Raw genomic sequence first — 15,850 nt, forward strand, 5'->3', positions numbered from 1 at the left:
CCACCATCCAGACACAGCATCCATCTGTCGGGTTCACGGATGTGGGCAGGATCTCTACCAGGCGGGACCCTGCGGGGCATCCCCCCAGCAGGCAGAATCTGCGGGGTGTCCCCCGGAAGGCGGACTCTGCGGGGCGTCCCCCAGCAGGTGGGATTCTCTACGGGACATCCCCCGGCAGGCAGGACCCCGAGGGGTGTCCACCGGCAGGCGGGACCCTACGGGACGTCCACTGGTAGGCGGGATTCTACGGGACGTCTACTGGTAGACAGGATTTCTACCAGTTCTACTCCTTAAACCCTTAGAGAATGACAACAAATCCCTAATAGCTCTACTGAACTGGCAGAATGTTTTCTTTCTCTCATCTGACCTCACAGCAAACATCGGCAGGAGGTACAGTCAGCGTGGGCCTGTTTACCTCAAGTCCAGCCTCAGAGACACCCCGCAAGCGAATGGAGGCTCGCATCATGGAAAGGGGGTGCTGGGCTCAGGCCCGGAGCGGGCCGTCCACAGGCAGTGGCTCCTGGCAGCCCCCTGCCCTCTGTACAACCTCCCGCCTCAAAGATCCAACCCACTCCCAACTGTTTCCAAGAGCAGGATCAAGGAGGGTATCCTCTGTCCTAGGTAGCCAGAATTCTGTCAGATTTAAAGTTTGGTTTTTCAACTTTTTGTGTGTAGAGTGACTAAGCTGGAGGGTACTGGGGACACGTGCATGCAATCGGAAGTGGCCCTTTTTGTCTGAAAGTTCTGGACACGAATTTAACCCACGCCATGACTTTAGGAAGTTCGGCGCTTTGCTCGTGGCACGCAGGCAGTGCAGAGAGCGGGAGCTGCCTTCACCCTTGTCGCCGGTGCCCCTGCCCCGGGCTGAGCCCACACCATCAGGACCCTCCTGAGCAGAGTCAACCAGAGCCAGGACGGCAGAGAGAAGAGCGAAGAGACTTTGGAGTGTCTCAGTTCTCCTTGACATTGCTCTGCACACTGTGAATAAGAAATACCTCTGTTTTTCTGTTATGTCATAGGTCAATATTTATTCATAGCATGGAGAAGCGGAGGGAAGAATTTGGAGAGGGAGTAAATGAAAGAACACCCCAAGCCCCAGAACGAAAAGTGGGTAGGTCACGAAGGACAGTGGTAACCTCAGGTCTCCAAACCTTCAAGGAAAGCACGCCCGGTGAAACACGGGTGCGGGCCCGTGAGCTGGCCTGCTGCCCGTCACCTGGTCGGGACTCTGAGTGTCCACCCACAGCCAGTCCTGCTTTCTCAGCAGAGAAGGCAATACCTCCACTGGAAACGATTCAAGCTGGCTTCAGAAATATACATTTATATACTCCACCCCCAGGGAAACAAGAACTAGACACACGTGGCCACTGCCTGGACGGCGCCTGCCTTCCAGGGACAGAAGCCGCCACAACTAAGCAGGGCCGTCGGCAGACTGGGGCACACGCAGGGAAGGAGCAGAGGGCATCCTGACGGGGTGTGAGGGCGGCGGCCACCCCCACGTAGAGACACGGACCCTGGGAGGGGCCGATGCGCGGAGCAGAGGAACCGAGGAGGAGGAGGATGGAACCAGCCCGGAGGGGCCCCCGGGGCTGCCCAGGAGTCTGGGCCAGACAGCCCTCAGCATCCAGACAGCGTTAAATGAACTGGCCCAAGAGGAGGAGGCAGCGCGGAGCCTGAGGACGCCCCATGCTCACAGCGACGCTTTCACACTGTACACGGCAACCCAGCGCTCGCGCACACACGTACACATATTTGAGACAAACCATACACGCTCACAGCTGTGCAATGCTTTCTAATATTTTCTACTCTGGTTCACTTAAGGAAGCAACAGAAGGCTGACATCTGACGCCCCAGCGGAGGTTTACAGCCCACCCCGGAACAGCTGATGGAGACGGGGCGGTGGGGGGAGGGGAGATGCCTGCTGTCAGGACGGGGCAGAGTGTTTGATGGTGAACAGAGGGCAGAGGAAAGTGGGCACTGGATCTGGCCACACGAGTTGCTGGTAACAAAACCAAGAGAGGTTCAGAAAGCCACGGGGACAGGGCTCAGAATGCAGCTGGGGCAGAGCGAGCAGAAGAGGCCGCAGGGGCCCCAGAGGGTGGGAGGTAGTGTGAGACTGCCTTTCCACTTTATCCGTATGGCTTTATCTCTGAAAAAAATTAAATCCAGCAATAATACCCAGATTGTAACAACAATATGACCCTCCTGAGAAGATATAATAGTACTTCCCGGGTGGGGAGGGGGAGTCTGAAGAGGAAAGAAGGTGGGACACACCGCCACTGCAGGCCGGGGAGGTGAGCCCACCCGAGACTCGCAGGCCCCCTAAGCAGGAATGGAGTCAGGCCTCCTGCTAGTTTGGTGGAGAGGAGACGAAGATCAGCCATTCAAAGAGGCTCAAAGACCAACCACCTCCCTGTTCTAACCACCGGCTGCCTACCTTCTGACCCAAGGGGATCGTAAACAAACAGCACGGACTGGCCCCGAGTAGAAATATGGCCAGGGAGCTCCGTGGGGTCAGGCCGCTGGGACCTGGTAGGATAAAGCTCACCTAACTTGGATCAGGGGAGAAAGCAATCACCAAAGGACTGTCATCGAGAGGCTGACACGATCAGATGAGCAGTTCAAAAAGATGGCTCTGGTGATGACGAAGGGAATGGTCTGTGGGCAGCAAGAATCGCAGTGGGAGCCCCGAGGGGAGCTGGGGCAGCTTGGACTAGCCAGGTTCACAGGCCGGGTAGAGAGACACTCACAGATCCAAGGTCTGGTCCAAAGGAAAACCACCAACGGACTTGAGGGTGGGACACAGGGTTGGGGAGGAGTAGCGGAGGTGGCTCCCTGCTTCCGGCCTGGCCAGGAAGGACGGACTGAAGGAGAATGTGGGCTCAGTCTTGGACCCGGTGAGACACCCCGGGAGACAGGGAGCAGCTGGGGTTGGTTCCATGGGCTGGAGGAGCCGCAGATCCCTGGCCTCCAGGAGAAACAAAGAACCAGGTTTGGATCAGGTGGGCTGGGAAGAGTGGGGAGGGACAGGGCATCAGGCCTAGTACTTAAGACAAGAAGAGAGGGACTTCCCTGGTGGTCCAGTGGCTAAGACCCTACATTCTCCATGCAGAGGGCCCAGGTTTAATCCCTGGTCAGGGAACTAGATCCCATATCTCACAACTAAAGATCCTGTGCGCCCCAAGTAAGACCCGGTGCAGCCAAAGAAATAAATATTAGGGAAAAATAAAAAGACAATAGGAGAACGAGCCCAGAAGGAAAATAAGGAAGGGATGAAGTAAGGAAGGTCCTTTGCTTGGTGCCCGAGTCCTGGCCCCTTGGCTGCTAAGAAATCAAGGGGAAACAAGAACTGAAAATACAACTTAGGTTCAGCGTCATGGAGGTCCTAGAAACCCAACAGTTTCAATCCCAGTATAGACAGAAGTCTGTACACAAAGGCCCAGGAGACTGAAGACAGAACATCAGCTACCTCCCCCTGACAGCGGCTCACTCAGGGTCTCCCCTGAGAGCACGCAGTCCAGACCCTCCAGACCACAGTCTTTGGAGCTCGGCCCCGGTGGAAGATCCATGGAAACTCGAGAAAGAACATCAGTACTTTTATTCCATTATAATCTCAGCTCTCTTAAATTCCTGTTTCTTGGTAATTTTAGTAATTTGTATTGCTGCTGCTGTTCAGTCGCTAAGCTGTGTCCGACTCTTTGCGACCCCATGGACTACAGCATGACAGGCTTCCCTGTCCTTCGCTATCTCCCGGGGTTTGCTCAAACTCGTGTCCATTGAGTCAGTGATGCCATCCAACCATCTCATCCTCTGTCTTCCCCTTCTCTCCTGTCATCAATCTTTCCCAGCATCAGGGTCTTTTTCCAGTGAGTTGGCCCCTCACATCAGGTGGCCAAAGGATTGGAGCTTCAGCATCAGTCCTTCCAATGACTATTCAGGACTGACTTCCTTTAGGACTGACTGGTTTGATCTCCTTACTGTCCAACGGACTCTCAAGAGTCTTCTCCAACACCACAGGTCAAGAGCATCAATTCTTTGGTGCTCAGTCTTCTTCATGGTCCAACTCTCACATTCATATACAACTACTGGAAAAACCATAGCTTGACTAGACGGACCTTTGTTGGCAAAGTGATGTCTCTGCTTTTTAATACACTGTCTAGGTTGGTCATAGCTTTTCTTCCAAAGAACAAGCGTCTTTTAATTTCATGGCTGCAGTCACCATCGATAGTGATTTTGGAGCCCAAGAAAATGAAATCTGATACCTGCTACTTTCCCCCCATCTATTTGCCATAAAGTAATGGGATTGGATGCCATGATCTTTGTTTTTTGAATACTGAGTTTTAAGCCACTTTTTTTTTTACAATAAGAGACATTAAGAGAGGGATTTCCCTGGTGGTCCAGTGGCTAAGACTACACTCCCAGTGCAGAGGTCCCAGGTTTGATCTCTGGTCAGGGAACTAGATTCCACATGCCATAACGAAAGATCCTGCATGCCACAAGTAAGTGTACAATGAACAAAACTAGTTTATTCACTGCGTGCAGGTATTTCTTTCATCTGCAGCGTGTGTACACACTGCACACACACCTCCGCACACTGGGAGAGTGGACTCCACAGCAGTCGCTCCCTGCGGTGTGGAGGTCACGACACCGGACGCCCCGCTTCTGTCTAGGGCCAGGTGCTCTTGACCTGAAGCTCCTCTGAGCATATGCACTGCTGAGAGTGAGACCTTGCGGTTCAGGAGCACCCTCTGGACCTGGGCACCACACCGAGAGGGCTTCCCTGGTGGCTCAGACAGTAAAGGGCCCACCTGCGGTGCAGAGGGAAAAACACTCCTGCCTGCCCGGGAACGGGTGGCCCTTGAGATCCCTGGGCAACGGCAGAGTCAGGGCAGCGCGGACGCCAGGCTGCCTCCATGTTAGGACATCACACACGCCGGCCACCCAAGCTGCCATCTCCTCGCAGCCCAAGTGCTGTTCAGCTCCCTACAGCCCTCCCTACACCCTCGGCAGGAGCCGGGAACATGAGCTCTTCACCGCCTCTTCCGGAGGTGGCTCCCAGTACCTGGAGCCCTTCCTTTGGGACACAACCAGGACTCAGGGACAGGAAGGGGCACAGCCGGAGCGGGGGGCGAGGCCCGGAGACCCTGTGCCCACTTCCTGACAGCACAGGGACCCTGTCCACCCAGCACTGCCCTGCCCACCACCAGCTCACACCTCACACCGGATGCAGGGCGGGCTGAATTACTTACTTGAAATTCACTGTCTTTCTGAGCTTGTTCGGATCCCTCCTTATTACAGGACCGCTACGAACGAGAAAAAGCAAACACTTCCGGTGAAATGGGGAACGCTGAGCAGGCACTCACTCAGCAACCATCAGAACAGTCAGGGTGTACAAGACATCACAGATCTTTAAACGAGGGTTTCTCGCACAGTCTAAATGCACCACCAGAGTCCCACACTCGGACCAACACCTGAGGAAGCACCTCGCTGCTTTACGAGAAAAGGGAGGTGCTGTGGGTGCACACAGCCGTCACCTCACCACCACCCTGGTACCTTTTTACAATTTCATCATTGGAGGAAAGTCAGCGGAGAGAGCTTTCCTGTGGGCGCTGGGCCGGCTCACCAGTTTAGCCAGGTGGGTCTTTCGAGGCAGTGCCAGCCCAGGAAGACACTTTCCCACAAGGCCAGGGGCACAAGGCCCGTGGCCGCCGAGGTCAGCACTGGGTGGACGAGGGTGCCCTGTGCAGGCAGGAGGCCTGTTGGTCGGGCAGCCACTAGCTCAGCGTGGAGTCCCTCCACCCAAGAGAGGCCCGAGCCAATTTAATACAGGCCCTAAACTTACTTCATCTGTTAACGTATTGAGAGAGGCTTCTACACCCCTTTCCTCAATGAAATTGCAAGTTAGCGGTAACCAGGAGTTTATCAGCGACACACTCGGACTGTGACCTTCCACAAGCCACTGTCTGCCCACATCGTCCACTCACGGCAGATCTGAGCTCTTAAAAGCAACCCCCACCCCAAGTGCTTTACAAACCTTCACACGGTGTTTAATAGGGAGATAGGGGAAAGCAAATGAGAAACTTACGCGTCCTGTCAAATTTTATACTCAAATATTGCCCCTAGAAAAACGTTATTTGTTTAATTTACTAAACTAAGTCTGCTTAAGTCAGACACGGAGGCCCATAAAGGAAGCTCTTACAGAAATTTAAGGTAAAAGATTGTTGAACAATCCCGTGAAAAACATACCTTTCCATTCCACAGCTTTATCAAAAATACCTGTACCAAGGGTAGAAAGTGTGGACAGGGAAAAAAAAATGCCACGTTAAGCACCACCAGCTACTCTAGCACCATTCAAAACACCTAGCCATACAGAGCAACCACTCCCATCATCAACACGGAAATAATAACCCACACACATTTTAATGTATGTTCTGTATAAATAGTACATGTTCCAGTTTACTCAATATAAAAAGTAAACAAAATGTTCATATGAAGGTATCTGCAAAAGACTTGCACTTATACATACTTGGTAATGTCTTTAGCACACAGTGAAGTACATTTTGTATAAAGTACAGAAACTACAAATGGGGGATATATGCTATTTTCTTTTGTGTAATCTGCATTTCTCTGATGGGAAGATATTACAGGTTAAATCCCGTTACAATGAAAACCACAAAATGAAAATACTGCAGAGACAGTTTTTGACTCTTGCTGATGGCTTGACACGGGGTGGGACAAACCCTAGGGAGGAGTATTAGGTACGTTCACTCCTTCTCTAACTGCAAAACGCCCTCCTGACCGCCCCATGGCCTTAGCCCTACACTCCAGCTGTCCCCTCTCCCCAGTGGCCCACAAATTCCTAATGAACAGGGACTCCACCTTTTCTTTATTGTTGGTCTTTCCCAACAAATCCTGGTGCTCACGATACTTTGTGGATGGCAGGACTAAATAAGCACTCCTGCACCATGAAGCTCAAGGAGGGAACCAGGGTGCAGGAGCCTGCTGAGTCCAGACCCAGGTCTGTGACTCCAGAAGTGGGGGGCGGGCTACGTCCTTAGGCAGGGTGCCCGGTGGGCCACAGTGCCCCCCAAAGGTTAAATTCTTGTGCTTTTTCCCCCAAAGGACACTAAGAACAGAACAAGTTCTATGATCTGATATTCTGCATATTGATACTTCATAGGAAGAGACAAATAAGGAATCTGGAGACCCCACTGAAGTCTGCAGTAACGGGATTTGACCTGTACACACTTCTAGACAACTGTGGTTATTTCTATGCTGTTATTACTTGAACTGTATCTTCTTAGGGAGATACAGTTAAGGGGTTATTGAGCCAACACAAGTCCCTCTCCCTTGCCTAACGGTGCTCTCATAACAGCAAGTCACCTCACCTGACTCACCAATTGCCTTAGTTCCCAGGGCCATTTCTTTTTAACAAAGGAGCATCATTAGGTAGAAATAAGTTCTACGAATAACTTGCCCACCCTGCCCACTGCATTCTGCCCCCAGTGAATCATTACTCCTCCCGTCAGAGCACCATCAGGAAGGCGAGATGGACTTGCGCCACGCCCAGCCCTCTGTTCTGTTTCCTCAGTAGAGAATGTTCAGGGTCCCTCGATCCTGCAGGTAAGAAGAGCAGGAAATCAAAAACCAAGCAGGCTGAATATTCACGGAAAGGTGAGGGAAGCGGCTGCCCACAGAGAGAGCCACCGAAAAAGAGGCCTTTCTTTCCAGGGAGAGGGGAGGTAAGGCTTAACTTGGGATCTCTGGGATTTTATTTCAGAGGCACAGACTTATTCAAAGCAGATATTAAAATACAACATAGAAATATTTAACATGACTCTGAGTTCTTCACCAACTAGCTTCTACATTAATAAAAATTAGCTTTCAATAAGTTATAAAATAAAGGTAAGTTTTAACATTTATTAGAAATTTGGATACTAACATTATTTAATATTAAATAATTGTTTTAAAAGTTTCATTTTCAACACTATTGTGGTCATGTATTTTTAAAATCAGCTTACGTGAGTACAGACTGAAACGTGCATGGAAGAAATACTGTGAAATCTGGAAGAACCCTAGAGAACAAACAAGGGTAAAGACGAAAGCAAGCTGGGCAGAGACACAGACGAACGTCGGGCCCCTGGGGTGCGCTACGCTCTTCTGGTCTACTTCTACATGCATCTGAAATTCTCCATAATAAAATGTTGTTTTAAATAAACACTGAAACTTCAAGACCTAAGAAGTCAGAATGCACCAGATTTGCTAAAGAAGACGCCCAATGCTAGGAATAAACTAAAAGCTCCTGAGTTGCATACTTAAACTACAGAGAGAGAAGATATCCAAGAAGAAGAAAAATACACTGCCACTGGTTTCCTGCCATCTTTCTTGTTCTTTTCTTCCTAGTTTGGGCTTGGTTTTCAAGAGAATCTATAAGTATTCATTATAATCTAAGTACTCATCAGCTCTGCTGTAGGAAACAGGCTAAAGTCGTAGTAATAAAAAAGGGGGTGTGGTTTATATTTTGTTTTAAAGTCATGGAAGAATTTAAAAGCTGAAACAGATTTTTGATTGGCCAAGTACCTCTAAATTTAAAACCTAAATTCCTAAAAGCCTGTACACTATTGGCTAGATTTAAAGGTATGCTATTTCTACAGTAAATATATTTGGTACAAGGTTTCAAATGTTACTTTTCTGACAAAATCACATTTAAAGGATTTCTTACTTTAAAGACTATGAGGAAAGTAAGTTACCTAATATTCCACAATATAACAGGGTTATTTCTTGACATTTGTTTAAGCCAAATAAACTCTCATTGCTCGGGCAGCTGTTAATAAAAGATTCTGCTAATGATGAGGGAACTAGTTTAATGATTAAACTACTTTAATAAAGCCACATTTGCTGGATGAAACAAAAGCAGCACCTGGATTTTCCCTGCTCTGTGTATTTGCGGCTGTGTGTGTACATAAATGAGAGTGGCATACAGCTACTTCAATATCCTGTGTAAAACCTGAAACATTTATCTTCACAGTGCATTAAAGACCCGCTATTGCATGAGCTGCTTGTGGGGCAGGTGAGGGCAAAGTGATGAACCCACTGAGAAGGGAGAGTGACACGTCATCACTGGTATACTAAGTTGGAAATGCTGTTTAAAATCAAATCATCAATTACAGATAATGTCAGAAGGAGGAAGGCATACCATGTTAACATGATGGTGGCTACAGAGATAAAAAGATACAGACGGGAATCTACACACAATAAGGGCCAGCATCATTCAGCTACTGTCTCTTTTAAAGGCTCTTATAAAACAAAAGATTAAGTTGGCTGCAGCCTTTAATAAAAGAGCTTTGGGATCCATCAATTAGTAATTAAGAAAGAATAAGCCAAATGTTAGCTAGACTAAGCTTCTAGGGCATCTAAGATTCGGTCTAGGAAAACCCTCTCTCCACTAACCAGAGGGTCTCCTGCTGAACTGAGCCCCAAGGGACTCTGGGCCACCAGGGTTCAACCTGAGTCACAGGATGGCTGCACCACCCTGAATTCAGTCACCACGAGGCTTGTCAGGTCCTGAAGGGTCATGGGCTTCCCGACTGTACTGCCCGTGGTTCTGAAGACGACTAAGACGAGAGAAGAGGTTCTCAACATGGGGGCTACACCTGTTGCCATCCCTGTTAACCAAGGTGGCAGGAATGCACGGCAGGAATGTGGCTCTTCAGTAACCTTTTGCAGTATGTGTTCTCCTCAATATCATGGACCCTAACCTTCCCGCTTCCTGATTTCTATGAAAACATTCTGTATTTATTGCTCTTACGGCTTCTTCCACCATTTCCTGAAAATATATTATAGAACACATTAAAATGTGAGATGACAATGCAATGATCTAAAGTATAGCTTGTGTGATTATTTAGTGAACACATAGGGATAGCGAGAATTGAAACGAACAATGATTTCTAACATTTCACTGGAGTCTCTAGAGTGTGTTCCATCTACTCAAGGACCAGTCTAAGACAGTCTGATCCTGCCGATCTCTGCAAAACCAGATGGTGTGACGAATATCAAGAGGAGATTAGAACTTCTAAAAGGCTCCAGGCAGACCTAAACTAGGAGGAAGACAGGTGAGTGCAAGGCCAGGTAAAGAAGGTGGCTTTCTGAAGGTGACTTTCTCAAAACTGAGGTCTGATCCCAGGTGACCTGCCGCCCCAGGACTCTGACGGCTTCGGGTTCCTCCGGCACGAGCACCCCAAGGCTGACTTGCAGGCAGCATGTTTCCAGGGACAGATCCTGTGCATCCTCCCACGTCAGAGCAGCACTGCTGAGCTTCATAAAGGCCCGGGGTGGGGAGAAGGACCCTACGTGAGAAGGGCAGAGAAGGGAGTTTCCAACTCCAACCACAATATCAATATATACGTGGCATTTCCTGAAGGCTGAAATGACATGAGAGAAGCAGCAGCTGAATACTGGACATGAATTTTCAAGCTGAGGCCCATAAACGTCTATAATTACTAAATGTTTGTCATTTTCTACTGAGGAAACAGAAGAAAGGGGTCTGATTTGCCTGGGACTTGAAATAAAAACAACCACCCCAAAGTGATATATTCAATACATAACATTCTGAAATCTTAATTACTGTAGCTTTTTAAGCAAGCACAAACTGTAGCTGGTGCTACTTAACAAAAGCATTACAACTTTGTTGTTTTAAAAAACATTTCTTGAAACCAAGAACTAAAAGACAGAAATTAAAGCTGTAGAGAATGCTCCAACTTCAGAGGACTCATACTATACCGTGAATCGTGTCTGTCACCTGGAAACCAGAGTGCTCCAGGCACGATCGCATGGACAAGCCTGCAGCAGAGAACACATGCACAGCTAAAGTCGTACATTACCCCACACCCCTCATGCCACCCGACACGAAGACGTTCCTTCCCGAGGGCGGGCTGCAGTCACACCAGCGTTCCAGGGCCGGACACCTGTCCTGGCTTCATGCTATAAACCCCAAACATTTAAGACCAGCAAGACAAAAGACACTTTGCATATGTCAAAATTAGACACAGCAGCCTGTAGTTTATTTCGTTATCAAAAGAAGGCACCAAAGCAGGTATGGAAGGTGGTACCACGGTAGGGGGTAATTTGGCAACTGCCTTTGGAGGGGATTCATGGAAGAAATGCTAGGTGAGACCAAATGGGAACGCGCAATACTAGAAAGATGCTTCACTTCCGGGAGGAAGGTTTTGACTGCTTTACAATAGATATAATTACATCATGCTCAACATAGATGGGGAGTTTTTAAAAGTAGGGTAAATTAGGTCACAATGACCTAATACAATGAGAAAAAAAATTCAATGCATCTTGTTCATCTGGCGGGAACGTGTGCCCAGCCACTGGGGACTGAGCTGGGCTCTGCATGAAGCAGGGCGGCCACCCCATCTCGGCTCCAGAGCCAAGTGCTGCTAGCAGGCGGCTTCTCAGGGGGCCAGCAGTTTACTGCTGACTATCTGTGGGCTGCTCCGGACTTTATCATGCCTGAATTTTCAATTAACCTGGGGTTAAGAGAAGACAGGGACGGTGACTTTTGGTTTTCTGAATTCAAAAAAGACTGTGCCCCAGACAGTGCTCTTCGAGTCCCCGAGACATATCTGCATTGTGCCTTGATGCCTTTCATTTTATTATGGTTAGTACTCCAACAAGCACTAATATTAGCCTTCTATTACTCAGAAAACAAAACAAAAGTTCCCCAGACAACACTCCAGAGATCTAGGGTGTGTTACAGACGTTCAGGCCTATGAGGCCGTTGGAAAGGCCAGGCAGAATCTCTCCATTCATGCGGAGAAGGGACCGGCTCCACACAGTCACTGTTCTGACAGAGGCGGGGACAAAGCCTCCTGAGACTTCCGCCCACTGGCACAGGTCACATTGAAGGAACAATACGTACTGACATTTGTGTCTTCCACAATTCATGATAAATAAGCAAACAGGTTATTTGTAATCAGCCAAACTCGCTTCTGGGAAAAGGCTGCTGCTGGGCGGTGCAGAGCGCATGTTCCTTCCCAGAAACCAGAAAGGAAAAAAAATCACGTTACATTGGCAGCTGACGTCATCAGTTCAAGCTCTCTTCTAGCAATAATACCTCTTCCCACAATGGCAAAGACTGAACCAGGACTTCTCAAGGCTTCTACTCAGCTGTTCTACCTGCTTTAGTTACAGTCGATTTTATGGTTAATTTCAATTTCCGTCATCTATCCAGCTAAGGAGGATAACCTCCTTCTCATTAAAGTTAGAGCTGGCCCGTGGGAAATAGACACTAAATTCTACTGACGTACACTGTTTGAAGGTCAGACCAATATTTTTATGTTTAATAATCTCCTACAAACAATATTGTGTGGTGTGGCAGTTTTTCAAGCTGTGTGTCTGATCTTATTTCATTCTCAAAAGGGCCCATTTTCCTCTTGTCCAATGCAGGACTTCTCATGTGCCCCTAAAATTAACCCGAATTCTGAATAGAACCTCCAGGGTTCAGCTGGGAAGTCTGCTTCTGATTCATCTCGTGGAGAAATGGGGGCTGGCAGAGACAGCTGTGTGGGGACAGAACTGTCGGCTTTAAACCTGCCGGGAGGCTTCACCTTGGCCGTCTATTGTTTAGCCTGTGGTGAGCTGCACCAGAGAGCATCTCAGGGCTGCTATGGAAACAAGGTCAGACATCGCAATACCAAGATGAAGAATGAGACAGTCAAGAAGCATCTTATTATTTTAAACCAAGTTACTTGTGAATGATTGTAAATGCAAATTTAAAAAGTACTATTGAATATTCGATTCTCACAGAGGTAAAAAGTCCCAGAGCTGAAAACGAGGAGGAGAAAGGGAAAGAAGGGATGTGTGAAACTCAACCAGGCTCTCATGTTATTAAGCCAAACAGCTAAACACTGAGAAAGTATTACATAAGCTGATCATCACATGCTGTCGTGATTTGTCACGCTTCAAGGAAGGAGCTTATTCTAACCCACCTTGAAGGATGTGAGAACTGCATTTATACGACCAATGCAGGAAATACCATGAATGCACATACATGTATAGGGACGTGTGTGTGCTTTCCTCTAAGGCAGAGCAAAAAATAAGGCAAGCATGACATACATGTTGTATGATATTTCTGTCTTTAATCCATGCATTCATGAAAGTAATGTGACTTATTATTTGGGTTCCATATTTGCTCAGCTACATCTCTTAATGAATGCAAATCCTGACAAGTTACTATCAATTCTGGCCATTTTTTTGGTTATGATGGGAATATAACCTGTAGACTATAAATACCCCTCCTCCCATTAGAGGCCAGATTCACTGTAAAGAGTTGATCAGCAATATGACCCAGCAACAAAATAAGTAATAGACATTTTAAAATCTGATTTGAAAATATGAGAAGAGTAAGAACTCACATCTGTGGTAAAATCCTGGCCGCATGCCACGAAAGCCCAGCTTTTAAAGCACAGGGCACTGCACTTAGGTCCAGTCTTGCTGGCCACTGAGACTCCGCCCCTGACTCCCCACTCCTCCTCTCTTAAACAAAAGTCCCTGCTCAGAGATCCTGAGTTTCTCCTCCTCCTCATGCTGCCTAAGTGTTCAACGGCCAGCAGTTGACAAGGCCCATTAACATCTGAAACTCTTAACTGGCAGCAAGGGCCCCTGCCAAGCCCGGAAGAACATGGGAACCAAAAATATTCGAGGCTGTAGGTTTCACAGTTTTTACTAAGTTTATACGTCAACAAAAAAAGCGTACTTGAACTAGGGCCTCAATCAAAAGTGTACTTGAATTTGAGTAATTATGTGAAAACACTGAGTCCCACCTAGAGAGCAAAGGAACAGCTCCTTTTCTAACAAAAGCAAGTCTGTTGTCTACTGAGTCAACTGTGAGGCCAGCCGATGTTTGATCAGTGCCCATCTCGTGAGCAACCTGTTTCCCTCTCCACCCGTGTGCTTTCAAGCACGGCTTCTGCACTTCCTCAGCAGGTGCAGTTTTAGGACTGGAAACTGACAGCCTAGTAAAAACAGAATTGAGAAGCTAAATGCAGAGTGCTTCCCCCACCTCCCCCGTTAGAACTGTGTGTAGAACATGCTCTGATCCATTAGCTCAGTAAAAAGTTAAATGCATTTTAAGTGGCGTCCATTATTCTCTATTTTTCTATTGAGTTACCCAATGATCTTTCTTTCCCTTTAAAAATAAATAGGGAGAGAGAATTCTGTTAAATTCTATTTCCAGACATATCTATTGCACTTAAGTACTATAAAGTAATAATTCTAGACTGCTAAAATTTCAAAAAAGGCAGAATATTAACTACAGATGGTGAATCTTTATTTGGGGAAAAGAAAATTTCAGGGTGCATGGGCTATGTTGCAGCTGGCTTTCTCTAAGTTGCCCATCCTTAACATGGCACGCTCTAGAGCCATGCTGGCCAACATAGCAGCCACCAGCTACACAGGACTGTGTCCATTTAAATGAATTAAAATTAAATAAAGTTTAAAACTCCATTCCGTGGCTGCCCTTGCCACATTTCAAGCGTGCCTACGGCCACAGGTGGCTGGTGACCGGCGTGCTGGACAGCACGGATCAGCGTCTCATCCCCTCTGGACAGGGCCCCGGGACCCCATCTGGCCCAGGGGGAGCATACAGTGCGCGCTGAACACGCTCCTGTGTAAGTTAAAACAGCAGCCTCAGGAATCAGAGGTAAATACTAGTCTTACTGCCTGCGATTCCAGGAGGTGGCTACTAAGGCATTTTAAAGGTGTTGCTTAAATGAACGCATACAAAACAAATGAGCCGAAATGGGACTTCACCATTAGAGAGAGTCCTTAGGGGGGGAAATGGCTGAAAGTTATTTCATTAAAAGACCCAAAAGGACGTAAATTGAGTATTTCAAGAACTTCTCTGAGACTGCAATTTGATTAAATAAAAAAACTGAACCGCAGGGTCAGCGGGCAGGGCCAGGTGTCAGTCAGTGTGAGAACCCAACTCCACGGCAGCTCAGGTTTCCTCAGACGTGCGGGCTTGTTTCCAACCTCAGACCCTCACCCTCTACGGGGAAGCTACCCAGTGGGAAGGTTTGGTCACATCATGACAATTTTTTAAGTGAGTTAACACTCAGAACACCAACTTTATTATTTCTAAACATATAATTGATTATCACAGATAATGGACATGACCTGCTTTTTAGACTGAGCTGAGAGAGACTAGTCTTAGGAAAAAAAAAATAAGTGAGAAAACGAATTTTCCATTTCATGAGGATCAAAACGGGCCCTTCCAAGGGAGATTTAAATGGATATAAAAATTCTGCCATTGCAATATACACGCATTTATATGTGTGTTCAGTAAAATAATAAATTCATGTATAGGTTTTTTTTTTTTTAATCCAGACGTTTGGGAAATAGTTGGTTAAGACAATTCAACAAATAAGGCACTTAAACTGAAAGTTAGATTCAATTACTTACGTCATATAAAAATTCAGAAAGATTAAGAATCTAACAAACTCAAAGTTTTAAAAGAAATCTCACAGGGAGGCACTTACTGCATTCAGCTGCACTGAGCTTGTCCCTCTGCACTGGGGTTATCCTGCAGCCCCTTTCTGATGATGACAGACAAACCATACCTTCCCCACGCTGGAAGCTTACAACCTAAGTCTGAGCTGAAAATTTCAGTGTGGGGAAAATCTAGGCGTCATCAAAGCACTATTACAGATTTGACCAACACTGTACTTTTTCTGGACATAAAAGTGGTACTTGTACTAGTTTGCTAACAAATAGTAAGACAGAATTCACTTGGAATAATAAAGAAAAAAACCCAGGGGTGCAGCCCGATTACAGTAAAAGCAGT

General features: G+C 47.3%; 1 protein-coding gene across 4 annotated transcripts in view; it reads right to left on the minus strand.

Annotated features, from left to right (window-relative positions):
- The window catches only part of CHKA (choline kinase alpha), a 59,826-nt gene that overhangs the window by 16,625 nt on the left and 27,351 nt on the right, over positions 1–15,850 (minus strand). For 2 of the 4 annotated variants that reach the window (XM_061407213.1, XM_061407214.1), the window contains exon 3: positions 5,250–5,303. The exons of the other annotated variants lie outside the window; for them this stretch is intronic. In XM_061407213.1, coding sequence (XP_061263197.1) covers positions 5,250–5,303 — 54 coding nt within the window. The remainder of the gene's footprint in view (positions 1–5,249; positions 5,304–15,850) is intronic. 4 annotated transcript variants of the gene reach the window in all.

This window comes from Bos javanicus, chromosome 29, assembly GCF_032452875.1.
Source record: "Bos javanicus breed banteng chromosome 29, ARS-OSU_banteng_1.0, whole genome shotgun sequence".
NCBI lineage: Eukaryota > Metazoa > Chordata > Mammalia > Artiodactyla > Bovidae > Bos > Bos javanicus.